General features: G+C 50.0%; 6 protein-coding genes across 6 annotated transcripts; 1 reads left to right on the forward strand and 5 right to left on the reverse strand.

Annotated features, from left to right (window-relative positions):
• Window positions 1-330: 330 nt before the first annotated feature.
• Window positions 331-4,526, reverse strand: B0J16DRAFT_133051 (uncharacterized protein). Its single transcript, XM_046121774.1, has one exon. It carries the CDS (start codon window positions 4,438-4,440, stop codon window positions 337-339), a length of 4,104 nt encoding a protein of 1,367 aa, XP_045983106.1. The 5' UTR covers window positions 4,441-4,526; the 3' UTR covers window positions 331-336.
• Window positions 4,527-7,850: 3,324 nt separating this feature from the next.
• On the reverse strand, window positions 7,851-9,219 carry B0J16DRAFT_341706 (uncharacterized protein). The gene is made up of 3 exons (XM_046127852.1): window positions 8,860-9,219; window positions 8,714-8,793; window positions 7,851-8,661 (listed from the first exon to the last, which is right to left on the reverse strand). The coding sequence occupies exons 1-3, from the start codon at window positions 8,962-8,964 to the stop codon at window positions 8,184-8,186; spliced, it is 663 nt and encodes a 220-aa protein (XP_045983107.1). The 5' UTR covers window positions 8,965-9,219; the 3' UTR covers window positions 7,851-8,183.
• Window positions 9,220-9,264: 45 nt separating this feature from the next.
• Window positions 9,265-10,887, reverse strand: B0J16DRAFT_372271 (YIF1-domain-containing protein). The gene is made up of 4 exons (XM_046130468.1): window positions 10,410-10,887; window positions 10,159-10,360; window positions 9,774-10,099; window positions 9,265-9,724 (listed from the first exon to the last, which is right to left on the reverse strand). Exons 1-4 carry the CDS (start codon window positions 10,692-10,694, stop codon window positions 9,560-9,562), a joined length of 978 nt encoding a protein of 325 aa, XP_045983108.1. The 5' UTR covers window positions 10,695-10,887; the 3' UTR covers window positions 9,265-9,559.
• A 361-nt stretch (window positions 10,888-11,248) lies between these two features.
• On the forward strand, window positions 11,249-14,023 carry B0J16DRAFT_341710 (signal recognition particle, alpha subunit, N-terminal-domain-containing protein). Its single transcript, XM_046127853.1, has 4 exons — window positions 11,249-11,680; window positions 11,755-12,730; window positions 12,782-13,308; window positions 13,363-14,023. The coding sequence occupies exons 1-4, from the start codon at window positions 11,447-11,449 to the stop codon at window positions 13,606-13,608; spliced, it is 1,983 nt and encodes a 660-aa protein (XP_045983109.1). The 5' UTR covers window positions 11,249-11,446; the 3' UTR covers window positions 13,609-14,023.
• Window positions 13,826-21,413, reverse strand: B0J16DRAFT_399221 (uncharacterized protein; the record flags this gene model as incomplete). Its single annotated transcript, XM_046132440.1, has 2 exons — window positions 13,826-21,294; window positions 21,410-21,413. The coding sequence occupies 2 exons, from the start codon at window positions 21,411-21,413 to the stop codon at window positions 14,300-14,302; spliced, it is 6,999 nt and encodes a 2,332-aa protein (XP_045983110.1). The 3' UTR covers window positions 13,826-14,299.
• A 3,214-nt stretch (window positions 21,414-24,627) lies between these two features.
• B0J16DRAFT_133134 (uncharacterized protein) lies at window positions 24,628-26,205 on the reverse strand. The gene has a single exon (XM_046121776.1). The coding sequence runs from the start codon at window positions 26,023-26,025 to the stop codon at window positions 24,886-24,888; it is 1,140 nt and encodes a 379-aa protein (XP_045983111.1). The 5' UTR covers window positions 26,026-26,205; the 3' UTR covers window positions 24,628-24,885.
• Between the last annotated feature and the right edge of the window lie 863 nt (window positions 26,206-27,068).

A 27,068-nucleotide genomic window follows, 5' to 3' on the forward strand; every position in this document is an offset into this window, starting at 1 on the left:
AGAAGTTATCGAAAGCCCATCATCGCATCAAAATGTGACCATAGGCCATCCAAAGCTAACCTCTCGTGACCTCCAATGTTCCAGATTAGACCAAAACTCCTTTTCGTTATGCTACATATGCAACCAAGCGCCAAAAACTCCTTCTTATGCCGCTTGACTTTTCTTGGACCGTATAATTTCAGTGGGATCCCCATCATGGTACCCCTACTCCAGACCATTTGGGATTGGCTATCACAACATATCCTCAAACCCTTGCCAACGTTAGGCCTCCTTTCAACTTTGCCTCAACCGGGACTGTCGCTGTTTTCCAGTCCGTCTATGTAAAATCGGCAACCATCATCTTACTGGGGAGTTCGGGCTGAGCCCTCCCATTCGCCGAACAACCACCTGCATCTTTTCGATAAGCTCCGGAATCCTGTATGGCTTCACCATCACATCATCACACCCAGCCTGCTTAGCCTCCATAACTTGCTCGGGTCGCGCATTAGCAGTGACTGCGATGATGGGTACCCGGCCTCCAGATGCGCAGAATATTTCTCCCTCTGCTTCCAATTCACGAATTATTCGCGTGCATGTCAAGCCGTCCTGGATAGGCATCTCGATGTCCATCAATACCAGGTTAATGGCAATAGGCAGTGAATGCGCGTTGTTCCTCCCTGAGCGACCAGCAACTCCTTTGAGGCCAACTCCTGGGACGCTACCTTGACGCCTTTTCAATTTCTCAAGAGCTTCGACTCCATGATTTGCGACATCGACCATATAACCCCGATCTGTCAGTCCTCGCCTTGTGATTTGCTGGTTGATGAGATTGTCTTCGACAACAAGGATTCCGTCCAGTCGAACGTTTCCTCCTGGGTTCTGATGTTTTTGTAGGCGAATATCGCGGCAAGGCCGCTTCCCATCAGTCAAGTCCGCACAGTCACCGTTGGCGATCAGCCTGGCCGCGGCGGCAGCAGCCAGTGCTTCGTTTCGGGAAGCCTCGCTCGGAACATACGCCTCAATGTAGAATGCAAACGTCGAGCCCACACCTGGTTGGCTCGAAACACCAATCGCTCCGTTTTGAAGCTCCGTCAGTCGACGTGAGATAAACAGTCCAAGGCCAGAGCCTCCGTACTTGGTGTGCGTCTTGGCGCTGGCTTGAACAAATTTGTTGAATAGGCTACCCATTTCTTCCGTCGTCAACCCTTGGCCTGTGTCTTTGACCTCGAACAACAGATAAATTGGTTTGGTTCGTCCTTTCAAAGCCGGTTGGTCGTATTCTTCTGATACATCGCAAAATCGAGGAATAAATTGAACAGCTGTCATGTCCTCTCCTGGTGGCGTCAATGACCCTTTAACGCCGAGGGTGACGTTGCGAGTAGTACCAGACTTGGTAAACTTCAAGGCATTGGTGAGAAGGTTGATTAGAACTTGCTGGACTCTGCTTGGATCAAGATCAAGGTAGTCGTATGCCAGATCCTTGTACGACTTGTCGACATACGATGTTAGCTCAATATCAACACGGCGAGCCTCCACCTCGAACATCTTGAGCGCTCCGTTGACAATCTGAATAGGGTCCACTGTACAGGGAGTAACGGCCAGTAGCTTCGAGTCAAGTTTAGACATCGTCAAGATGTCATCGACAATGCGCTTCTGGTGCTGGGCGCATGTAACAATAGTCTCTGCATTTTCAATGCTATCTTCAAGAAGCTTTCTTTCTTCAATAGATCGTTCGCCAATGCCTCTTCCTTCACGATGGGCACCATTTCGTGTTGGAGTAAGGGGTGCAGAATTGTCGCTAATGTCCTGTACCCTCGCAAGGGAAGCGATAATAGCGTCGGTGCAATGAAGAATGGCGCTCAATGGATTCCGCATTTCATGCGAGGTCATATCAATGAAGTTCTCCTGTTGTCGCTTAGACTCGATCGCTTCCTCTTTCCGGAGTTTCTCTTGTTCCAACTGCCACTTCTGTATCGAGACGTCACTCAGACAGCCAGTAAAAGACTGTATGACCCCGTCTGAACTCTTGACTGGCATGAACGTAGCGAGAACCCATCTAGGGGCAACGGATGAGTTCCCGCTGCCATCATCACTGATCCAGCCGTTGCGCAGGCGGAACTCGGCCGTTTCAGTACGTCCGGACTCCACCAGTTTATCGAGACTTTCTTGAAGAATATGAAGATCTTCTTCGACAACACATTCTGGCCAAGGCCGCACGTCGACTTTGGTGAGGTCGACCTTCTCCAGATCCGTCAATTCCCAGAACAGGTTGTTCGCGCTGAGCAGTCTTCCGTCCATGCTGACATCATACATGCCAACCGTCGCAAATTCTGCCAGCCGCTTTAGATTCTCCGCTTCCTGCGCTCGTCGCACAGCTTCCTCGGCCGTGTCCTTTTGCACTGTTACATCAGTCAGGCAAGTAAGTATTCGGATGACACTGCCGTCTGATGCTCTCTCAGCCTTCGTAGAAGCTAGGATATGGCGCGATACTCGTTCATCCATTACAGGCAAGGGTCCGGTGGAGGATTTGAAGCTCTGCGGTCCCCTCGTGTTTTCGGTTCGCGCGATGCGGTACTCGAAGGTGACTGTGTCGAGCTTTTGAACATCCTTGTATGCCTGCATAACTTTCTCCTTATCCTCTTCAAGGACTGACTCGAGCAACGCCCCCTGCGCAATTGTGCCTTTTGGATATCCGGTGATGCGATGCCAAGCGTCGTTGGCAAACGTGATGTTACCTTCGTTATCGACAAAGCACATTCCAACAGGGATAAATTCTGCCACCGAAGTGAGCGTTTGCATTGATCTCTCTGCCTGCTCGGTTTGATATTCCAGTCGCTGTGTGAGCATTGCATTGTCATAAGCGGCCTGTTCGGTGATGTTGCGCCTCCGGCGTGCCTCTTCTTCCAAGAGTACTGTGGAAGCAAGAGAGCTCGTAAGTTTTTGGTTCAACAAAGAGATAAATTGTTTGTAATCGTTGTCATATGGGCGTCTAGGGTTCAAGCCCAGAAACAAAATGCCCATCACATGCTCTTCCTTTGTAGGGCGAATAGGCAAAACCACAGCAGCCTGACAAGGATCGCCGAAGCCGCGCCATGCCAAACCGTGCAGTAGACCTTTTGGCAACGTGTCGTCCTTAGTCTGTAGGAGCATGGGTTGACGCTCATCTAAGGACCGTCGCAAGATGGATGCCATGCCATCGTCTGCTTCCTTGAGGTTTAGGACCGGAGGTGCAATGGCATGTCCTTCTGGTACACCGAGGGAGCCCTCGAGCTGGCAGGTATTTGAACAATCGTATTTGGAAGAAGTGGAGTTGTTATCGTCTTGCTCGACCGAGTATATGAAGGCTAACGGAACGTCATATGTCGGATTCCAACGTTCCAGCTCCTCGATCGTCCTGGACCAGTAGGATTTAGCATCTTTCGTAGATACTAGAGCCTCGCCAAGATCGATAAGCATCTTCATCCTTCGCTCCCAAAGTCGTTTTGAAGTCATCTCGAGAAGCGAATGCTGGATTCCCAGGCATTTCTTTTCATAAACAATAGGAACCATAGAAGACTTGGCATAAGTCTCTTCAAAAGTCCCATCCGCTTGCGGTATGAAAAACTTGGATTCGTCTTCAGCATTGGAATAGTTTTTCATGGGCGAGGCTGTCATCTCATCGAGCCGAGTCTTCAGATGAGTCCAAGCTTCGGTAGCAGGTCGACCCAGGAGTCCAGGATGTCGCGCGCCGCAGTATTTCGAAAATGCTTCATTGTAGATAGTGATGTACTCGGGTCCCCAATAAAGCGCCACAGGTCGCGAATCAGACACGAGCTGGTTGAATGTATATTGCAGTTGAGCCGGCCAGTCTGCCATGGGGCCTAGGGATGTTGATTCCCAATCTACGCTTTGTACCACGTCAAGAAACGGTTCCGCCTCGGAATCGGAAACAGGTACCATGAGGCCTGGATTTGATTCGTCGCGGTAGAGCATGGGGGTTTTGCTCTCCGACTTTCTTCGGGACGGTAATCGTGCATTGTCTAATGGTGACTTCTGTGGGTATTTCCTTGTTGTCTCGCCTTCTCTTCCTTCTATTCGAACTTTGCGCGGAGGCTCTGAGGAAGGAGGAGTTTCATTACCACTCATCACCACCCATTGGCCCAGCACAATGCTTCGCGTCCAGTAGATACCAAGGTATGGCAGTGAGTGCTGCGTATTTGTTGCTGCAGGGCCCGCGGCGTCCTTTTCAGCAGCTGGCACAGGTGGTGGGCTGGTAACCCAGTTCCAGAATGGAGAATGGGAAGCATCTTGAGGGATAGAAGAAATCGATTGATCGAGAGTATGTAAATTTTGCAGGGCAGGGTTTCGGTAAAGTATGTCGGCGGAGGAAGTTTGGTTGGGCAAAGCAACGACAAATATAGGTCGAGGGTCAGAAGCGACTAGGTCTACAAGACCGAGATTTTGAAGAGCTGGGGGCGGCATTGGGCAGGTCAATTACAGCGAAACCCTACTAATGTCGAGCAAAGGGACTGTAAAGTTGAAAGGAGTCGGGTGGTTGTTTGAACCGCCCTAAGATCGAGGTCGAGAGGGAAAGCGAAGTGAGGTATCGATCGTTCTCTGTGTCGTCATTGCAGTCGCAAACTGGAGGGGGCTCGTTAAGATTGCTGGTGAGTCGAGTCGAGTCGAGTTGAGTCGAGAAGAAGTGTGATGATCGGGGTCGTCAAAGTTGCACGCGATCGGTGGGTGACGTGTAAGTGGGAACAATTCAGCCCAACGATGAGAGTGAAGCCATCGTCTGTCGATAACAATGTGACTGGATAACTGGGTAAATATGGTGTTTTGTTCACCTTGTAAACGGTGGGTTGGTCCAACTTCTTGTTGGCTGTACTTGGATCGCTGCTAACATTAAAGGCCTGTTGACAAGACGCCAGGGCTAGGATCGGGGAGTGTGATCCATCCATGGACGTATAAATGCGGGTGCGTAAGTGGAGCACATTATGCCTTGCTCCCTGGAACCTGAAAGTGTTAGTGGGCAAGCGAGTAATGAATGACAAGATTTAGTGGCTTTTCCACAAAAAGAGGATGGAACGGTCATTCTAGCGATCGGCTCCACTACAGCACGCACCTGTTCCAGTGTCAGCGGTGAATTTCTGACTGCCCGTCAACCCTGGTCCCTTAGGTACCTAGTATCTAGCTTCGTACCTACTGTAGGTTAGTAGGTAACTTATTGTCTTCCAAGGTTGAGTCGATTTTCCCTACTATTATGACATAATCTTGGGTATTCTGGAACCGCTCTATGCGCGGCATTCTTCGTTTCTGTTGGGCATTAAACGACCCCAAATTTGAATTATAGATGTTGAGGGCACCACAGGCAAAGAAAAACATGAGCGACCAGACATTTTGGAAGACTAGGTCACCTGAAATAACCCCCGCCCCTTACAAACTATTCGCGCTAGCACACGCTATGGCTCTCACTAGGGAGAGATCAATGACTTCCTGCCTACGTAGTACCTCAAAGGTAGGTAGGTAGTAGAGGCGGGGGTTGGGGGAGAGGAGCCCGACTAGCCAACATTTGCTCCGGCGGCCTGGGATTATAGTACCATTGAAAGAGACGCCTCGAGCAAAAAGAGAAGGAGGGCGACAACCCCATCCCAGTATGTTGGCCGTTAACTCTTGAGCAGTTTATATCCTGCAGTCATGTCAAGAGTCATGCGAAAATTCAGAGCCATTACTTGGAACGGAAGCGTCAACTGCGATGAAACGAAAGGTTCCCTCAAGTCCTAGCTCACGTTTCAAGAATTTGCATAAGGAATGCGGACATGTGAGCAAGTAAACTACAGTACGGAGTACGTTGAGTTACTCTCTAAATGCCTGTGACTCGGAAATTATAGATTGCCCGAGATGGATGATGGCGCTAAGAAACGTATTCGATTGCGTTTCGCTAAACACGATTCTTGATTCGTTGTGGTCAACAGGAAAAGGGCTACCTACTAGGTAGGTAGGTAGTATGCAGATACTCAATTTTTATACAAACCAGGTTAAACTGTCGTCTGCATGAGGCTTATGCAGCCAGCCTACACTACTAAAGCTTAGCCCTGACAACAACGCCGCTACGAGGGCTTTTGGTATTTTATAGCCAGCCATGCGCATGCGGTCCTTATTCTAGAGTTGGCAAATCCGAGCTCGAATTGCCTGCTGAAGTCTGATTAATACCTTGAAGCATTGTTCAGTTTTCTTTTTTTTACAGTACTTGCTTGCTTATCAGAGGATCAGAAACGATCGTCCGAGCCGACAGATCTCAGGATGCACCCCTGGCATGCAGAATGAGCACAGTCTGCATGCATGTACAGTAAGTACTACTTACTCATTTAGTATGTATGGTCTAAAGGAAACTAGCGATTAAGTTTGTCAGTTTTCGGGTGCCAACTGTCAATGGACGGATATCGTGCCACATGAATGTCACTCTCACTCACTGCCACTTCAAGTTTAGTTACTTCCATTACCATTCGGGGACTTGCACATCTCCCGAGCTGTCGGTAAGTAGCACCGCAATGGTTTGGATTAGATCAACGGCTAGCTCCAGCCGGCCGTTGTTGGAAAGAAGAAGAGTATTTTGATAGGCTATATGGGGTCGATAGCTCGCGATGTTATCCGCTGGAAATATTAACCTTTATATGGATATTAGGTAGCTTTTATCCATGCAGTTTAGGGTTTCAACAACTAGAGAACATATTGAACAACTCAAATCCAGAGTCAAGTCCGTTGGTGGAAAGTACTATCTCCTCGAAGCGCATTTTCCAATAAGCCACTGGCAGATATGATTCGTGAATAGCGAGACGAAAAATGCCTCTTGAGTTGCTTTACTAAAACCTTCATCAAGTTTCTGGGCCAAGCAGAACCAGTTGCTACTTCCCTAGATGCCTAGGCAGGCAGGTAGGTAGGTAGGTAGCCTTGGCCATCTAATGGCTGGGCCATATGCTACCGTTGACCACCCATTACTGGCAAGTGAAGCTCCATGATAAATTTTGTGTGGCGTTCTGAACAAGACAAGCCAAGGCAAGGGCTAGTACCATTTTGCCTTGCCTCATGCAACCAAGAAAGCTGGTTCCTGGCCCGAGAGCCTGGTTCCTGGGTCGTAAGTTCCCGGTGTAAACTTGTAAAGATCAACCTTAGGTGTCTAGGTCTAGGTAGGTAGGTACCTCTCTACGCGACAACAGGCTCGTAGCGTCTTAGCTTTGCGAGTTTCCAGTACTTTGTAAAACAAGATTCCTGAGCAAAAGACACCTTACCAAGATCAAACATTCAAGGGTCTAGACTAGAAAGGTGGTTTCTAGTTCCCTTTATCCTCACTCTTGCTTTTCGCAAAATGTTTGTTTTCATATTGATAACATTCGATGGCTCCGAGGCGTATCAGTCATGTTCCCAAACTAGCCCAAGGCATCGAATTGCTCAACCTCCACAAAGTCCTGCACCCCATCGAAACCGCCGACCTTGGTTTACACGCCCGTGTGATACTACTGATAACCTTGGCATGAAGTATGGCAGTACTGCTACCACCACACTATATTCAGATTGCCATACACGGCCTCTGAAACCCATTGAGGAACCCGTGAGTTCACCTTGGAACTATACACCCACAGATAATCACCAGACTCGGGGAGCCGCGGCAATTGTTGATCATTCAACTCCAATATCTAGTCTCGTACTGGATTCGGAAGAAGACGACTCGATGCCTCATGTCCAATCAAGAGGTTTTAATCCTGCTCCTGGGGGGCAGTATATTTGCAAAGAGAACGATTTGTATCCTCAAGCAACGACGAGTCTTCTACGACGTCATCATTCACGCTTGCCTTTCTGATCAGGCACTATGATATGAATGCGACGATGATGATGCTTTGTTCGGTCCAATTGCTCAATGTCCTTTTCTTTGATTAAACAAGTACTTGGCACCTGGCCCGGCTGCTTTGGTTTAAGTACTTTCAATGAGTTCTATGGGTTGACGGAATTATACAATTTCTAAAAAGCAAGTGATACAGATAGCGATAATAAAAAGAGCCAGTACAAAGATTTGTTCCGAGTCTTGCCCTCCAACCCTCATAAGTATTCGCTTTCGTCTAGATAGGGGCACAGCCCTTTGAGTATATCGCTGGATATCCATCCCAAAAACGACACATCAGTGGAATCATTCTGATTTTGGGCAACTGAAACATATTTCTGGTTACGATTTACTGAGCGGCAATCAAGCTCATATAAATTCCCCAGGCAACACCAGCCAAAGCGCCCACAAGGTTACGTCCCTCAACAGTCTTGATGGCAGCAAAGTTGACAATACTAACGGCAGGCCAAAGCTTCCAGCCAGCGTAGATAAGAGGAGCAAAATCAGACTTGGCAGCCTCCCAGACAACAGTCCAGTTGACACGGCTGAAATCTATGGTACGCGGAGAGGTCCAGTAAGTAATGGCTTTGGGAAGACTGGTGATGACGGGAACATCCTTGATGGCAGATCGAAGCGCGTGGACGTAAGTGCTAAAGAGGAGCGTGTTCACAGCGGCGCCAACAGTCTGGTCGAGCGCGAACTTGATGAGTGTGTTGCGCACTGAGAGCTTGGGCTGGGTCATCTTGGCACTCTTGGGGTTCTTGGGGTCCTTGGACTTGGGAGATTCACCAGGATGGGCTGGGAAGGTCGATTCAAGAAAATCTTGCCTAATGGAGCGTCAGTCGGATATCAAGGTAGTGTAGAAAGAGTGAGACTTACCAGTAGAAGTTGGGCGGTGTGCAGAGCACGTTGAAAAGGAGGAATTGGAACACAGGAACCCAATCTATCACGACATCGGTCTGCAAGACCAGCCAGTTAGTATGTAGGTCAAGCGAGGATTAGGACGAGTGTCTATCTTGACTTACCCCAGCTCGGTAGGCTGCAATAACTTGAGCTAAAATATTGGCGATGCCACCGAGAGCAGCACTCTGGATAGTGGCCATGACCACGGGTGGATACTGAAGGCTCATTGTTGCTAATTCAATGTGTTGCGAAGAGTATATGAGGTGGAGTTGGTAGAGAGTAATATCGAGATGTTGAAGAAAAGAGAGACGTGTTGAGTTGAGTTGAAGTGATGCTGCTGAAAGATCGGCGCTAAGATAGGCGAGCACCTTCTGATGACACTCTAGTGTTGAATGCGTTGATCGTAGGTTACAATTTAGTGGTGAACAGTCACAGTAGGTAGACACAATAATGAAGAATAGCAAGAGAAGAACTGGATGGATTATACAGAAATGGGAGGTGACGTGCGGTATCCATATCAATAGTAATCTCGAGTTGTCAAAGAGGCGTAGTTTGGTTGCGTGTCCTTTTGATTGGCCAGTGCAGCAATATAGCAAAATTCCACTTCTATAATAATATCGAACAAATCGTTTCAACGTTCCTTTGATGGATCATCATGCAAAGCAAATAGTTATCGTACATCCTCGGTCATCCCTCATTACCATCGCCGTACCTTCGTTGACTCAACTTTTCTATCCACCAGACACCGCCAAGACTCTTGAACGCCTGGATGAATGGATATCACTGACACGGTAGCTATCTTTCCCCGGTCTACGTTGCTGTTTATGCCCTAGTGAGAATCCACATAAAGAACAGCTGCACAAAGTACGAGTACATGAAGAGGAACTTTGTACGTTGGCTGCGCTTCGCCCGTGAATCCGTCTGCATGGGCCCGCCACTGACTCCAGCTGAAGTTTCGGGAAGGAGAACATACTTGAGCGACCGCATCTAGATCGATTAGAATAAGCAAATTGTTTAGGAATCGGAAGAAACTTACCAAGAAGAGAGAGTTTGCCAGGTAAGTGTAGAAAAAGATCAACCAGCCAACCCAACCACCAGTACCCTTTCCGCCGTTGAGAACCTCGGCAACGACAACAGTAACGATGATTCCGACAAACTTGTATCCAGAGTAGGCGATCAGGTCCAAGAGCTGCGATTGGCTAGAAATGCTTAGGAGATAACATCCAAGCTTAAGGAAGAAGATCTCCACGATGACAACGATAAGACTAATCGTGGCTGTCTTTCCAAGAAGTTCTGGCTGGAACTGGTGGTTCAGACCAGCAATCAGTGTCGAGAGAAGGATATAAGTCACCAATGCCATGACTACGTCGTAGTTAGCCCTCCGTCCTTCGCTCGGAATACCAAGAGCTTGCGTTACACACCTGGAATGTACATGTCGGGACTGTTAATGTCGTCTCGTGGGGGTAGATACCAACCCTCCTGTCCGTTCTGTCCAACAGCTTGCTTTCGCGACCAAGGCTTGTGCCTCCAAGGGAACAGGACGAGGAACAGCTTGTTGACGACATACGAGTTGGAGACGTTGAAGTAGTGCTTGAGGGCGGAAACGTTGACATATCGACCAAACTGTTCAAATCAGCATCAGAACACCGCCAGACACCCCCTAAAGACTCACGTTCTGTTCCACATATTCCTGTCCATGCCTAAACGCTGTCTGACCGAATTGCGCCGCGACCTGCGCTGTGGGATCGTTCATAAAGTTGCCGTATGCGCCGAATACATTGCCGCTGGTGCCTCCCTGCTGCTGGTACGGGTTTCCCCCAGCATTAGCAGCATATCCCTGCTGCGACTGCGCGGAGCCTGGAGGAGGAGGAGGCGATCTTAGTTGAGGGACGGTCGAGACATGCTGGGGAACTGGATGGTGAAGGGGGGGTGACTGCGCGTAGGCCGCTCGCTGCATGGCGGGTTAGGAGGAGATGATCGGTATTTGAGGAATTTCCGATGGGTTTTCGGCGCAGTGCTGAGGTTGTTGGGTTAAGGTAAATTGAATTGAGTTGGTGATGACGAGGTAAAGCTGATGTTTGGTCTTGTTTGGTCCAGTTCAGGGAAATGTGTTCGATTCTCTCTGATTGGGCGCTAGCATCATGGAGAGCTCCAGCCTACCTACTCCGTACCTTGTAGGGAATCTGGAGCTTAGACGTCAGCCCCTGTTCGTTTCTCTAACGGGCACGTGATCTTTTTACAAGCACAGTTTTGGACGTTGAAGGTACCTGGGTATCCATGGATCTTGCATTCCATATCTTGGGTGCTTTTGAATTAATGCTATGCATCTTAATTATTCATGGCGGTACCATAACTGCACAGTAATATCATAACATTAAAGAAGAATTTCATATGGTCATGTAGATAATGTTTCATTAAGGATTGATTGTTGGTTGAGGTACCTAGTGCGGCGTGTCCGGCCGGGTCGGGTCTGGTCGAGTCCCTCGTCCCCATCCCTCCATGGATGTCTGTCCCTCATTTTGATGTGCAGCGGTTTTATCTTATCTGGGTTACGTTACTTACACTCTCGACACTACAGTCCTGGAGCCACATCTACCATCTAATCTTTCGCCTCCCCCCCGTTGGCCGCGACCTTGATTCTCACACCAACATCATCATTCTCTGCTCGCACAACTCAGACCTAAGAGAAGGGAAACATACAAACACAAAATGCTGGACTCGTTCGAAATATTGACCACCTCAGGTGTCGTCGTCTGGTCGCGCACATACACACCCATAAATCCTTCCATCATCAACAACTTCATCGCGGATACTTTCATCGAAGAGAAGAGTGGCGCCATTGCACTCAGTGACTCTAGATCAGCAGCTGTCAACCCCCCCTACAAGAGTGACCAGCACACTCTCAAGTGGACTCTTGTCAAAGAACTGGGAATTATTTTCGTTGTGAGTATTTGATCTTACTTGTCATGATGGCTTCTTCCCCCGATCCTCGGCGCTGACGTCCCCACCCCTCTTAGGCTGTCTACCGATCCCTCCTCCACCTCTCATGGGTTGACAAGCTCGTCGATAACATCAAGACCATTTTTGTCAAGCTCTACGGCGAACAATTAACGAAGCCGCATACCACCCTTGTTGAATGCCATGCTTTCGATGAATACTTTGACGTGCAACTCGAGGAGCTAGACCAAACTAGTACCAAGGGTCCCTCCACCACCATCACGGCCGGCGCAGTCCCATTGGAAGAGGAAATCATCTCAGATAACACTGGCGACGAACCCCCTGTTGCGCCCGGTCTAACATACCGAGGACGCCACCTCAATGGACCTCAGGATGCCCTGTCCGCAGACGAGTCTACCCCTGCCTTGACGCCAAACGGTTCGCGACCCGGCACACCAAGCAACCACCTTCTTGTCGCCAAGGGCGGCCCAATAGCAAAGATCTCGCGACGTGCGCGCAAAGCTAAGAATCAAACATCCGCTCCCGCCTCTTCCGGAGACGAGGCGCCCCGGAAGAGGAAGGCTGCCACCAAGAAGGGGCGTAAGTGGGATGCCGATGGCTTCGCGGATGAGGATGACGACGTGCAGCTTGACTACTCCGCAAAGGCGCACGCTACCAGCGATTCAGAGGCTGAAGGGCGATCGACTGCAGTGGATGAAATTGACTCCAATACATGGGGCTCGACGTCAAAGGGCAAGTTTGTGTTGAAGGACTTGGGTGACGAGGTACACGAGATCTTGGCCTCGGAAGCGGAGAAGGCGGCAGGAGCAAAGTCACAATCCAAGTCTGGTCTCTTGGGATCCGGCGTCAGTGCCATCAGTGGTCTCTTCCGCAATGTTGTCGGAGGCAAGACTTTGACCAAGGAGGACCTCGACAAGGCTATGAAGGGTATGGAGGAGCACTTATTGCAGAAGAACGTAGCCCGAGAGGCTGCTGTGCGATTGTGCGAAGGCGTAGAGAAGGAATTGGTCGGTGTGAAGACTGGCAGTTTCGAGAGTACGTTGTATCTAAATCCGATCAAACCCCCCATACTGACAAGTATCACAGGTATCAACGCCAGGATCCAAGCCGCTATGGAAGCCTCATTAACAAAGATGCTCACTCCCACATCGTCGCTCGATCTTCTCCGCGAGATCGACGCCATTACCGCTCCCCCTGTAACATCTCTCCGCAAGGCCCGCCCATATGTCATGTCCATTGTCGGTGTCAACGGTGTCGGCAAATCCACCAACCTTTCCAAGATCTGCTTCTTCCTTCTCCAGAACAAGTACAAGGTTCTCATTGCTGCCGGTGACACTTTCCGTTCTGGTGCTGTCGAGCAACTTGCTGTTCACGTTCGCAACCTTAAGGAGCTGACGGCCCGTGAAGGTGGTCGTGTCGAGCTCTACCAGAAGGGTTACGGCAAAGACGCCGCCACTGTTGCGAAGGATGCTGTGAGTCATGCTGCACAGGAGGGCTATGACGTCGTCCTTATCGATACAGCCGGTAGAAGGCATAATGACCAGCGTCTTATGTCGTCTCTTGAGAAGTTTGCCAAGTTCGCTCAGCCCGACAAGATTCTCATGGTTGGCGAGGTAAGTCTCTCATCTTCTCGCACTTCACTGCTCATTGACTAACCACTCAATAAGGCTCTTGTTGGCACCGACTCAGTCGCGCAGGCTCGAAACTTCAATGCTGCTTTTGGCGCTGTCCGCACGCTAGATGGTTTCATTATCTCCAAGTGTGATACGGTTGGCGACATGGTAGGCACTCTAGTTAGTCTCGTTCATGCAACCAATGTCCCGGTCCTTTTTGTTGGTGTCGGTCAGCACTATTCGGATCTGCGCAACTTCTCTGTGAAATGGGCTGTAGAGAAGCTTCTAAGCAATCACTAAAATAGATGTTGTGTATTTCGGACAACAGCGAGTTATCACGGATCTTCTTGGCCATACCTGGGTATCCTTAATGAAATAAGAGAAACCTTCTCGTTTTGACACTACACATTCTATACCCATTGTTCATTCAATTGCTATGTGTCACATCATGTCAAGATCAATGCATTATATCTCATTCCAATTCTTCTTTTGAGAGTTAATTACGATTATGTACAACAAGCAATCATATAGAATGCATTGTCGCGTCGAAGTGATGTCTACCACACTTCCATGGAAGCGACAGTAAGGGGTACTGAAATATCAAAAAAGAAAATGTCGATTTCGCAATCTGTTGCCTGACTTTTGTCCACTTTTTTTTTTCTTTCTCTTTTTGTCAAGTGTTCATAGTATTCTTTCATCAAGTAACCATCCTCCAAGACACACACAGGCTTCAGAATGGAGCAGAAGAACAGAGTGCAAAAAAAGACGGGGTAAATCAAAAGATGAACAAATCCCAATCTGTGGCATAAACATGAATCCAAAAGGGGGTATCTTTCTAGGTTGGCAGTCTCGATGAAACTAGTATAATAATGTGCAGCGCAAATATTTATGCATCAGCCGTTTTTCAATGTTTTGACAAAGGAAATAGTAGATTATAGATAACCATGACAATGTAGATCCCAGTCACGGCCCCTCAAGCTCGTGATTCCGCCTAGTCTTCGAAGAAATCGTTATCGTCGAAATCTCCGGGTTGTGCATCTGAGTCGTAGCCACTCGTTCGCATCATTGGAGGAGTCATGGGCTCGTCCTCTGATTCAACAGGCGGTGGTGTAACGATGGCTTGCTCCGCTCTATGCGAAGTATTGGAAGCTCCTCGTGCTCGTCCAGGAGCGTGGCTTTGCGATGGGAAGCGACGTCCAGTACTTGCAAAGGCGGTGGGTTGGGGCTCATTATCCACTAGCGATGTCTGACGGACAGTGGAAGCGGGAGGTGTCATGAGACCCCCCATAGGTTTGTTCTGGGAGGTCGAGTTGCTACGCGAGGGGGTAGCTTTCCGTCGAGGGGCAGGAGAACTGAGGACGCCAGAGAGGCTGCTTAGTGAGGGTTGGGCGCGGTTACCCTTTCGCCAGTTACCCCAAGCAGCTGCCAGGGGACCAATGGTTTGTGCCACGCGAGGCGTAGCATTCTGAATTGTCTGAGCAATGTTGGGTAAGTTGATGGCGGAACCACCATTCATTGCCCTCTCTCGCTCCTGTTCTTCCATCTGTAGGTTTGCCTTGAGTCTGATCGCGGCGTCCTTCACTGCGTCGCGATCAAAAGAGTCGCTTTGAAGAGCCGCAATGATATCTTGTAGGTTCTCGTGCCTGACAGCCAGGAGCTCGCGCAGCCAGGTGATTTCATCATCACGTTTGGTGATCTTAGTGTTGGCTTCGGGATCAGTCTTAGATAGAGTTTGTTCCAGTTCCTCGATGCGCTGCTCGCGAGCCTGGAGTTGTTCCTGGAGTACCATGATAGATTCACGAAGAGCCTGGGGAGAGATTCTCTCAGGTGGGTCGAGGTCTCGAGTGGCCCTTCTCGGCTGAGCGACAGGAACATGGACGTCGGCCCCTGCAGATTTGGCGGCTTGTGCGGCGGCGGCGGCAGCTTGTTTCGCGATTTCGAGCTTGTCCTCAAGATGGAGAATGCGATCTTGAAGATGCTCGGTCTTAGAAGCTGACAGACTGAGACGCTCAAGAAGGTGTTGCTCAGCCTTGTGAGCATCCTCTTGGGCGTTGTGAACTCGTCGCTCATATCGAGTTTGAAGATCTTCCATTTCGTTCTGATGCTTGCGAGTGAGTTCGTCGAGCTCGACTGTTTTACTGTTCTCAGCCTCCTCCAAAAGCATCTCATTCTGTGCTTTAGCGGTGTCGACTTCAAGTCTAACGCTATCCAGCTCAGCTCGAAGTTTGGAATTATGCTCTTCAAGTTCCTCTCGGATGTAGTTGACCTGGTTGTTGGCGGTGTCGATCTCAGTCTGCAAAGCCATTCTAGTTCTCTTAACCTCGCTGAGTCCAGATTCGCGTGCCTCCTCGAACTCGCGCTGATACCGCATAGCTTTCTGCTCGAGCTTGTGGTTTTCGGTCTTCAGCTCGCCAATTATGCCTTCCAAGCGAGCACACTCGTTGTTGGCACGCATGCCGGATCGTTCGTTCGATTGCAGACGATCCATCTCAATCTCCAAACGCTCGCGGGTCTTAGCCTCGGCCTGGAGACGAGCGTCCAATACTTCCTGTCTAGCAAGCATAGCCTGGTCTTTCTTGATGCGACGAGCATTCTCTTCAGCGATTTCACGAGCAGCCCTACCCATGTCTTCTTGAAGAGAGACAAACTTGCTACGCCAAGATTCGCGGATACGTTCATTCTCCTCAAGCTGGGTAGTAAGGGTGGTCAAAGACTTCTGCATGTGCTGGTTGTCTTCCAATGCACGGTTTAACTCAGCGCCCTTTTGCCGGGCAGACTCGTCGTACCGCTCAGCCTCGGCACGCCAGTGGTGGTTGTCTTGACGAACGTCCTTGAGCTCAACTTCCATACCCTTACACTTGGCAATGGCTTCGTGTTGGGCCTGGGTAGCGTTGTTCTGAGCAGCTTCTAGAAGAGCGATACGCATAGCAGTCTTGCTGTTCGCTTGCTCCAGGGAACGCAACTTATGGTCCCTCTGCTCAATCAGTTCGCGGAGACGAACCACCTCTTCAGCAGCGGTCTCTTGGTGAACACGAGATTCAGTCAGCTTATCTTCAGCAGCACGGCGAGCAAGAATTGATTCCTCGCTCAGTTCTTCAGCCCCCCGAAGTCTTTCTTCAAGATCGGCCACACGCTGGTCAAAAACGCTACGGTTGATGATTTCGACCTCAATACGTGTTTCGGCGGTTTGAAGTTTGCGCACAAGCTCGGCCGCCATATCCTCAGCAGCCCGTCTCTCAGAGACCTCGTTCTCGACCTTGGTCTGCTCAAAATACAAACGTTGTTCAAGGTCGGTAATCTTACTCTGAAGCTCAGTGACCTTCGAGCTTTCTTCCTGTTCAGATTTGACGGCGGGTACGCTAGCCTGGACGGCTTCCTGGATCATCTTTTTCAGATCACCATCGCGGCCAACGTTGTTGGTGTACTGCTCTTTGAGAGCCTCGATGAGCTCCAGAATAGCCGCAGGAGGGTTTTCTGAAGTTACCGGAACAGAAGCAGGGGCTGAGGCTTCAACTTGGGTGCGTTGCTGAGCCTGAAGACCCTCCATAACCGCGATTCGGATCTGGTCAAGGCGTCGATCCCTTCGAGGACTCATTGAGCGGCGGAAAATGGGTTCCTCGTCCTCATCATCGGCATCACTCTGTTGGAGTTCGGCAGACATACTGCGCATATCGCGGCGGGAGGAAGGAGTACCACGTGCTCGAGTGGCCAAGACTTGTTGAATAGAAAAGAGAGCCTTTTCCAATGGTTCAAGGCGAGACGCCAACAGATTGCCAACTACTTCGTTAACACGACCATCGAAGAACTGCGCTCGGTTCTCCAACTTGTCATGCTCATCTTCAGTGAAGGCACCCTCCCAGTCACTAGCTGGCAGGCTCTCACCATCATTAGCTTGGCCAGCATTGAGCATAGGGGGGTCGAGGAAGGGATCCTCAAACTCTGTACTGGGCATAGGTTGGACAGAGTTCTGGGGAAGAACATGATACTCCCTAGGTGTCGAACTAGCCTCGTCACGCATGTACCGGTCAATTGCAGGCTCTAATTTATAGGGTGAAGAATTTGCAACGGCCGACAAGTTGTGAACAGGGCTGCTCTGCGGCCACTGTGAAGATTCGCGTGTTTTATTGACACCCATTGTAGGGTCATCAAAGAACTGATCCATCACGGCATCGATCTCCTCGAATGTCGGCTCATTGCTGCCACGGCCAGTAGCGGGTAGCGCGGTAGCTGAAAGCTCAGGCGTGTCCTCCTCGACAGATTCAACGACATCATCCTCGACGGGTACAGGAGGGAGAGGCTTCTCCTCAGTCGTCGGGCTCTTAGCAAATCTGGAAGCGGCCAGACCCTTAGCTGGTTTGACGGGATCGGCGAAACGAGAAGCGCCAAGTCCCTTGGAGAATGTCCTTGGAGGAGGCTGATCAGTGTTGAAACGAGAAGCACCGAGTCCAGAAGTAGCACGAGCAGGTACAGGGCTAGCCACAGGAGAAAGGTCAGACACCTCGTCTTCTTGTTCAGTCTGTGTGGTGTCTCCGTTGGAACTCGCGCCAGGCTTGAAAGGTTCGGCATTAGCGGATAGTGTCTTCCTGTGACCATGTGTAAAGCTTTCTTCGCCAAAGGGACGGGCTTCGTTGAAGTTCTGGATATCCTGGTTGGACTCGAACTCATAAGGCTTCCAGTTGTTGTTCTCTGTAGTCGATGTGACAGAAGGCGCGGCGGATGGGGCAGCGGTGGTCGCCTTGGTATCAACCTGATCGGAGGTGACAATAGAAGACATAGAGGTATCCGCAGGCAGAGCATGCTCGTCTTGTGTGTTTTGTTGAGTTTCTTGAGGCGAAATATCTTGTTCACTGGGCTGCTCTGCAAATAATGGCACATCGTCACCACCGGGTGCAGAACTGCGTGCTCGCTTGAATCTGTTCTCATCAGCAAGTGGCCGGCCATCGACGTCGAGCTGCTCCTCGGGCTCTTCTGAATTAGCAGACGAACGACTAGATGGTCTAACGATCGGCACTGCCTTCGACTTCTTGTTCGATTGCATGTCGTTGGAGCTGAGATCGATGCTTCCGAAAATGCTGCCATGTTTGCCCTGGCTAGCCGGGCTCGTGAAAGAATCAGAATGGGGTGTAAACGTGGGTGCAGCGACATTGAATTTGGGACCTGACGTGGAGAAGCTGAAAGCACTTTCGGCTGGTGAAAACGACGGCGCGTTAACGTTAATCTTTGCCGGTGTAACTTGTGAAGGCTCCTTCGCAGGTGGAGAGCTGAACATATTTGTGCCAGAAAGGTCGGTATTGGCCTGGAATACAGAGGGCTGGAAACCAACAGGTTCAAAGTTGGCAGCCTGGAAACTGCTCGGTTCGAAAGTGCTGGCAGTAGGCTGGAAGCTGCTAGCACCCGGCCTGAACGTGCTCGCGCCAGGTTGGAAGCTGCTAGCACCGGGTTGGAAGGTACTGGCCGTTGGTTCAAAGGTGTTGACAGCAGGTTCAAAGCTGCTAGCACCAGGCTGAAAAGTGCTGCTCTTGCTACCAAAGTCGAACTGGCCAGGTGTGAATGAGCTTGCAGGGTTAAACTTGAACTCAGGCGCTTGCACGTTAAGCTTAGACAGCGAGGGTTTGCTAACATGGCTAGAACGTCGGTCCATCTGATTGCCACTGCCAGCGGAGCCAGCGTCGTTCCAGGGGTTGCTGGCTGTCGAGAAGTTCTTCTGATGGCCGAACCCAGGGAAGTCGATCTCTTGAACAGGGGTACCAAGATTGCTAGGGTTGGTCTCAATCTCATAAGCCTCATCTGGCTTGTGAGATTCTGGGATCTCATTAAGACTGCTAAACTTGGTGAGGTTGCTCTCATCAGCAGTGACACTGTTTTCATTATGGTCACGGAAGTAGCCCTGAGAAAGTGAATGCCCACGACTGTGAGGTCGAGGATGATGCAACACAAGAGGCTTGGACTGCTCGCTGGCAAATCGTTCCTGGACAGGAAATTGGTTAGAAGCTTGGTGACCATGAGCAGACTCAAACGGGTCTGGGAAGGTTGCAGGTTGCTCGTTCTGGGGCTGGGGGTTGTAGTCCTCATGCTCTAATTCATTGCGAAGTTGCTCTTCCAGATGGTATTCAGCGTCATCAATCTCGGCTTGTAGGGTGTCAGTATTTTGTTGTTGAGACGGCTCCGGTGTCATCGAGGGACTCTTGCTCGGAGCCTCCTCCTCATCCTCGCGGACCTCTTGCAGGCGAGGAGAGTTACGGGCAGGCTGCAAGTATGAGAATTGCTGGTGGGGCATCATGGGATACTGCAGGGACTGGTGACGCTGGTGGATATTCATGCCAGGGCTCTCGGGTCCTCCAAAAGGTGAGTGAGGAGACATCATGCCCATAAGAGAAGGTGAATCGTGGCGGTTAAGGCCAGGCCAACCTTGTGGAGTTTGTTGCTGGAAACCAAAAGGCGAACTATTGGCAGGAAATGAGATAGATTGCCTGGGGTTGAACTTGCCGGGCATGCCTGCGAACGAGAGTGGTGAGGCACCATGTGATAGACCAGGACTATTTGTGGAAGGTCGTGTAAAGTGACCAGGTTGAAATCCAGGTATGCCATGGTTGCTGGAGGCTGACGATGTTGGCAGAGGGGGAGAGAATGGAAGCGGAGGGTATTGAGCGGAGGGTTGGCGGCTCAGATCTGTGGTAGCAGGCGAGGGCACTGGTTCATCATCGCCGAAGGACACACCAAGCGCCCGCAGTTTGGCCTCTTGAAGATCTGCCTCGTATTTTTTCCAGCCATCCAAGTCGGGAAGTGTGACTTTGAAGCTACGCTGTTCCCTCTCCCTAACGACTTCGTCAAAATCTGGCCAGGTGTCTCGGGTTTGAGAATCGGCTGTGCCTTCTACTTGGTAGCCCTCAACTTCCAAATCAAATCCTGAAATATCATATCCGAGCTCTTCCCAAGACGCAAACATCCGTTCTATCTCATCCTGGCGCAGAGGCATGGGCGCATTACCAGGTTGTCCTCGTTCAGTATCCCGTGGGATAAGGACCATGATATTCTTGCCTCTCCATGGCACCTTCTTCTTCAGACGAGGTGTCGGTGCAGGCTCCTTGGGGAGAGGCTTTTGAGTGCCCTTCTTCGGTGTGGCGGGCAGCGCAGGCTCCCCGTTAGTAGGACGGCTAGGGAGACGCTTTTCTGTAGTTTCTGCGACAGGTACTTCCGGAGTGGAGGCGGCCTGAGACCTGTCGCTCGCCGCATCATGCATTACTGGTGCGGCTTCGGAGGTCGCCATACTGTTGTTTTGCCCCGTCTTGGGACTTGGGGAATCCCCTGGTCTGAGAGTCTCGATGCTAGACCTGGCCCGTGGATGGTGCCCAGATCCTTCTCGAGACACGTTTCTTGTTCTCTGAGTAGCTCGCGGAGTGCGAATCTCGCCTTCCTCCAGCCAAGCAGGTTCGGAGCCGCTCAACGAAGAGTGCTCACTTCCACTTCCGTCACTGAACCAATGTCGACTCTCGTCGTTGGGGTCGTCGGTGGTATGAGTACGGATCCAATCTTCAGTAAGTCCCCGAGTCGGTCGGCGAGCACGGTTTGCAAGGACGGCGGCGGCGGCGCTCAGCGAAGAGCCCTGTGGGTCTGACTGCGATCGTAGTAGATCAGGAATTGGACGGAGAAAAGGGGTCTCGATGTCCAAGTGGTGAATTGGAGATTCGTCCGAGCCTTCGCTGCTCAAACTTCGACGGCGGAGGTTGCTATCCGACTGGGGGTAAGGAGAACCCCAGCTAGCAGTACCGAATTGAGTGGTCTCGGGAGGTGGTGTTCTTAAAAATTGTAGAGCTCTTTCTGGAAGTCGGGGAGCTTGAAGAGTAACGAGGACGGGGGAAGACTCGATTTCCTCTTCGCCGTCAACGGTTGAAGTGTTCGAAAGAGCTGGAGAGGCCGGTGAGGCAGGGCGGGATCGAGAGGGTGAAGCTCCGTGACCGTCCTGTGCGGATGCACCAGGAGGAGCAGCTGTTGACGTTGTAGAAGACGTCTTTACAGTAGCCTGTTTATTGAGCGGCTCCCAGTCAGCAGCCGTCAGTTATGCAGTGGCGTCAGGAGACGAATGTGTGCTCTGCGGGCTCACACATGTCCAAGACTGAAAGGAGGGAAAAGTGGTTCAGTTCAGTGTACTCACCCAGGGAGATCAGTGCAGACCAAGAATACGTCTGCAGCTGAGTCTCGAATAGAGCCAGTCCTTTTCTCTCAAGGTCGGTCGCTTAGTATAAAAGCCGATCTCGAAGGCCTGAGGGAGGGACACAGTTTTGCGAAACCAGAATCGTGGCCGATATTTCTAACGATCGAGGAATAATCTAAGAACGCGACGCGTTGTTCGACTTTATTAATAAAGGGGCGATCGGAATGACGGTTTGCCTGTGCTGTGAGCGCAGCGTAAGTGGGAAATTTCCGGGGTGTGGAAACGGACCACCAGGGGGGGCGCCTGGAATACCAGAAAAAAAGCGTCTATCGAGAACCTAAGGAAACGGCCTCAAGAAAGGAAAAGAGTGGCCAGAAGAAGAAGACAAGGGAACAGAGACAATGCGGCCGGACTCATCTGAGGGCTTGAATTATTGTCAGTTGGGAGTCAAACAGCCTACGATAACGGTGTAAAAGGGGATAATAATGAAGAAGGTGAGGAGGAGGTCAAGTTGCGGAGTGAAGAGAAGAACAAAATGAAGGCAACGGTCTCATTCGAGAAGGAGGGATGGGATGGGATAGGATAGGATGAGATTAGATGAGAGCTTCATTCAACAATGAGTGGCCGAGAGATGGACTCGATGCTTCATGTTAAAATGTTCGGATACCGTATGTACCTACCTACCTACCTAGGTACTTACCTAGCCGTACCTGCCCGGGTGCACCTGCCTCGAATTAGCTCAGTGTCAGTGCTAATAGCAATGGACTGCTGACTTAGGAGATGCGCTTGTGTGATTCGGTCCAGACGGCAGCCACTTCCAGTTCTGGGTGTGTGAGTTGTCACAACTTACGGGCTGTTTTTTCTTGTTAGGTACCTGGGTACCTACCCAGATTTGCACCAGTTCTTCCTTTCCATGAACAGTTGGCCACTGGAACTTGTTAATGCTTCACCTTACTCATTATTCTAGTATTGGACCAGTCCCTTCGCTTGGAGAAAGACATCTTCAAAGGAGCGCCTGTTCGTGCTGTAGGTAATGAGACCCGCACTCTACGAGTACCCGCATTAGCCACGACGTAATTTCGGCAAGGGCCCTAGCATCTTGGAAGAATTTCGAATCAATGAACAAGACGAGCGATAGGGGATACATTCAACCAGCTTCACCATCTATTGGTGCTGGGTGTACTCGCTATCAATTTCACGCTTCTAGACCGTTTGATCTCGACCCGCACATCAGCATTGGATGCGATGAACCAGTCGGTGACCAGTACCGATTGCTTCGCTGGCATCAAAACAAAACATTTCGACCTGATTGCCCGGGCTTTCTACTTGGCCTCTAGCTTTTCAGCCTGAAGCAACGGTTTTATGATGACTTGCAGTACTCAGTATGGGTACCTATGGTGCAATGGATGGATGTACTCAAGTTTACTCACCTCTTTCAGTGCCATAATCGTTGCACCAGGGGTTTGTTTCTTGTTCCATTTCTGTCATGGTTCGAGGGATGTCCGCTACAAGCACCCGGCCCTTGCTGGAGTAGGCCAATGAGCAACGTGGGCTTGCTTCCTCGAACATTTCCCCGGAGTTTTAGGTCGATTGAAGAATGAACAACTCAGCATTCAATGTCATCATCCCAAAACACTCGCTAACTGTCATCAAAACATACATTGGAATGCATGACTTGTACATATTCTGCGCATATTCAGTCACTTTCTCATTTTATCTTAACAGCCCCAGTCAAGGTCTCAACTCCTCCCTCACCCCTTTCTTTTTTGCGTTTACGCCTCGTTTACTTTACTGCAGGACCCTTAAAACGTCGAGGCCGCACCCGCCCGTACCTTGAGCTAACTCGGGCCTCCTCCACCTCCCTCCACTTGTTGCTGCGTCTGGAATGTTAGCTCAGGCACGCAGCTTTCCCTTTCTAGGAGCTTTAACTCCTGTGTAGAAGGGGTTCTGACTTCAACTCAAGGACCGGGCGATATAGACATCATTTTTATGTCTAATTATCCGAGAACATGGTTATGGTAAGAGTTCCACTTCAGCTGGTCGCTTCATTACTTAGTACGAGTGTTCGCCTCATCGCTGAATACTCCGTACCAAAGACCCATTTCCATTTCCATTTCTCCATAATACGCTACGCCTTGGGTCACAGCAGCACGACATCTAGGCAGCTGATAGCCTTGATCGCTACAAGGAAAGTCCTGGCCACAATCCCGTCGCAGAAATACCTTGCGTGCATATACTCTTACCTTGAGTACGAGTATAAAATGCCGAGCCGGTTGTCTTTTTGCGAACCCTTTGTTATGTACCCTTCAGCGTTTTTCGAGAAACGTGCACACAGAACTTGGTAGCAGTTACACAGTCCTGAAGCTGCATACGTTTTCTCATACCAAGTGACTGAGTACGATAAATATGAAGATCAAAGTTGCCATGGTTAGACCTGTAGCTCATGGTGCCGAGCGAGACCACACGTATGTTCTTGAGCCTCCTCGGCAGTTAAGTGGTTCAAACAATTCCCACAAAGTCGGATTGTACAACGTTCAATAACATGTGGCAAGCGACTTTAAATAGCAACCTAGGATAGTTAGTGTATGTTCTCTAGATATTAAAAGTATGTCTCGTATACTTTGGAGCTAATAGCTTGTGTATGCCACAAGAACGTATTTACTCGTGTTGGTTCTATAGGGTAGAAATACTGTGCCAAAACCATGCCGGGCGAGATGAGAATATAGGATGAACAATGAGTATCACAAAATTGTAGCACCTAAAAATCCAAGCATCTAAGGGAGAGTCTAGAATCAGGGCATTTTGATTTACACAAGTCTGAAGCATTGTTGAACAAAAGTAACTGTGGTTTCGCGCGTCCCGACAACTTCTTCTTCTCTTTTTTTTTTTGCGCCGCAAACGAATAGTCATAGCACAACATAATGGAATAGGAAAACATATCTTGAGATGATGTTATTATTGAATTTCGAAATACCAAGACGTAACGGGCAAGTAATCCGTTCTGATGCCGACAGGTTCATGCACGCAGTAAGGGGAAGAAAGCAAGATATGCAATCATAATTACTCCCCAAAAGCTCAAAACTATCAACTCGTAAACCACGTCATGCCTAGCAATGCAGAGTATGTAATGCTATTAGACTGCTATACACCAAGATAAACCACCTTAGGTCCTAAGGTAGCTAGCTACTGCTTTTGGTGGTCCAACTGATGCTGCTTCAGTCAATTGCAGCCGTAACTTTCGTTATCAAATTCGTACAGCACTTTCTATATGTACCTCCCAAATGATTCGTATCCGAAAACGCCACCCGCGATAACCCTGATGACTTCCATCCAAATGAATGGAGCGGGATGATAGTGAGAATAATGCTTTTTTTACCAGACATGCTAAAGAAAAACAAAGGATAAAAGAGTCCATCTTTTCATAACTAGAAGTTGGATGAAGCGTTTACGTGTGTTGGCTGATGATAAGTGTCCAGCGTGGAGGCGAATGGGCTGCGCTGAGGGCCGGCGCTACCAACACTGCCATATTCGGTCTTCTCAACGCTATGGTAAGGACCGTTGCTGTTAGGACGGCTGTTGGATTCGTCAAAGTCCATGAGACCATCGGCCTCGTCGTTGTGCTTCTTACGTCCCCAAATCCTCCAGGCAACGAGTCCGAGGGCACCGACAACAATAGCACCGCCAATACCGACAACAACGCCAATAACAGTGTTGCGAGTCTTGGTCGACATACCGGAGGAGCTGCCGTCATCATCGCCATCGCTGAGTCCAGGTGTTGAGGTAGAGACACTTGTAGTGGTCATGGTCTCAAGATTACCATCGCTGTTGGTCCTTGTGACGACGGCGATGTGGGTAGAGGTCACAGGCTTAGCGGTAGTTCGGACGTCTTTCTCAGTTGCAGTGCTAGCAGCCTCTCCATCGTTGTCGGCGGCGGTGCTGCTAGTGTCATCGTTCTGGTTCTTGCTGCTGCTGTTGTTGTTGTTGTTGTTGTTGGCGGCGGCGGTGGTGGTTGGCGAAGAAGCTGCATTGGTCGAATCAGCAGCAGTATTGTCGTCAGTGGGAGAGGCAGCAGCATCAGTAGATTCAGTATCGTCGGTAGTTTTGGTGGGAGAAGGAACAGCGGTCTCGGTAGGCTTGCTATCAGCAGCAGTGGATTTCTCGGCGGCTTTGGTAGTAGGATCAGCATTGGTAGGAGAAGAATCCGCAGCTGTAGTCTTCGCGGATTCGTCGGCAGTGGGTTCAGCAGCTGTATCGGATGGCTTTGAAGGCTCATCGGTAGCCTTGGTAGGCTTGTCGGCGGCGGTATCGGCAGGTTGATCAGACTTGGAATCCGCTGCGTCAGTAGGAGCCGCTGTATCATCTGGTTCTGCTTGAGAAGCGGAGGGCTCGTCGACTGGTGCGGTAGCACTTGGTTGAGCGTCCTCGGACTTCTGGCTTGGGCTTGCTCTTCGCATAATGCGACGCTCCTTCAGGTGAATTCTGTTAAGGTCGATCCATGATGCCTGTGCGACGCAGACAATAGCGAGAGCTACCAGTAGCAGCTTGACAAGCCGTGTAGCGTACATGGTGGCTGTGACTGAGGAGGGTGCCGGAAATAATAAGGCCAAGGGCGATTAGACAGAAGAATCAGTCGAGATGTCGAGAGAAGATTGTCGTCCCGGCTCAAGAGTGGTAGATAGAAACGCGTAATGGCGCTTTGAGCCTACTGACGCAAACCGGATTTGCAGCCCAGTAGGGAGATCGACTGTCCGTGATTAAAATCGAAACAAGTCGTTGGTTGATACGTGAACCGTGTGCTCGAGATTAAGAGGACAGCTCCGGTTTTATCTATGATTACTTGACAGTAGGTCTTGTTGGCCGTCAAATGAGTTGTGAGAGCGAGAGTGAGATCGACCAAAAGTGTCGAAGTGGGTTATGATCCTAATCTAAACGACAGAAAGAGATGGAGAAGTAAGACAAGTAAATGACAAAGACAGAACAAAAAGCGAGAGTAAGAGGATGAGCGAGAGATGGTTGGATGCAAGTCGACTATAAGAGTCACGAAGAAATGCAAGAGTCGTGTGATGAGTGCAAGTGAGAAAAGCGAGAGACTTATAAAAAGAGACAAGGGCTGGATCAAGTGGAGGTGGACAAACAAAGGAAGATAAGGAATGGAACCTAGGAATAGGGTGGGTCAGGGATTGGGTTGCGTTGCTGACCGGGGGCCTCGTATTTGGCAGACACAGCATTACCTACCTACCTAGGTACCTACCTAGAGTAGGCATGGGTCTGGGTCGGGTGGTACTGTAGCGACCCGGGCTTTGATGGATGGAGGCTGTGCTATTCATGGATGGATAGTATAGTACCTATAGAGGAGGTATCCGTAGACTATCCGCCCTCATCGCTACGCTACTAATATTGTTGCCCTGAGCATTTTGCATGCATCCAATATTACCTTGTAACTGAAGTCTCCATTTAACCCTATTGACGATTTCTCATTATTTGGTATTGCTGACAGGGCAGTCTCTAACGTCCATGGATGGATGGTGCCCGGGAAAAAAGCACAGAGCCGCCTAAACCGACTGAACCTACTAACCTCCACTATGGAACTAAGTCCCCTAGCCGAAAC

The sequence above is a fragment of the Fusarium flagelliforme genome, assembly GCF_020744385.1.
Source record: "Fusarium flagelliforme strain FIESC 12 MPI-CAGE-AA-0113 chromosome Unknown B0J16scaffold_4, whole genome shotgun sequence".
Classification (NCBI taxonomy): Eukaryota; Fungi; Ascomycota; class Sordariomycetes; order Hypocreales; family Nectriaceae; genus Fusarium; species Fusarium flagelliforme.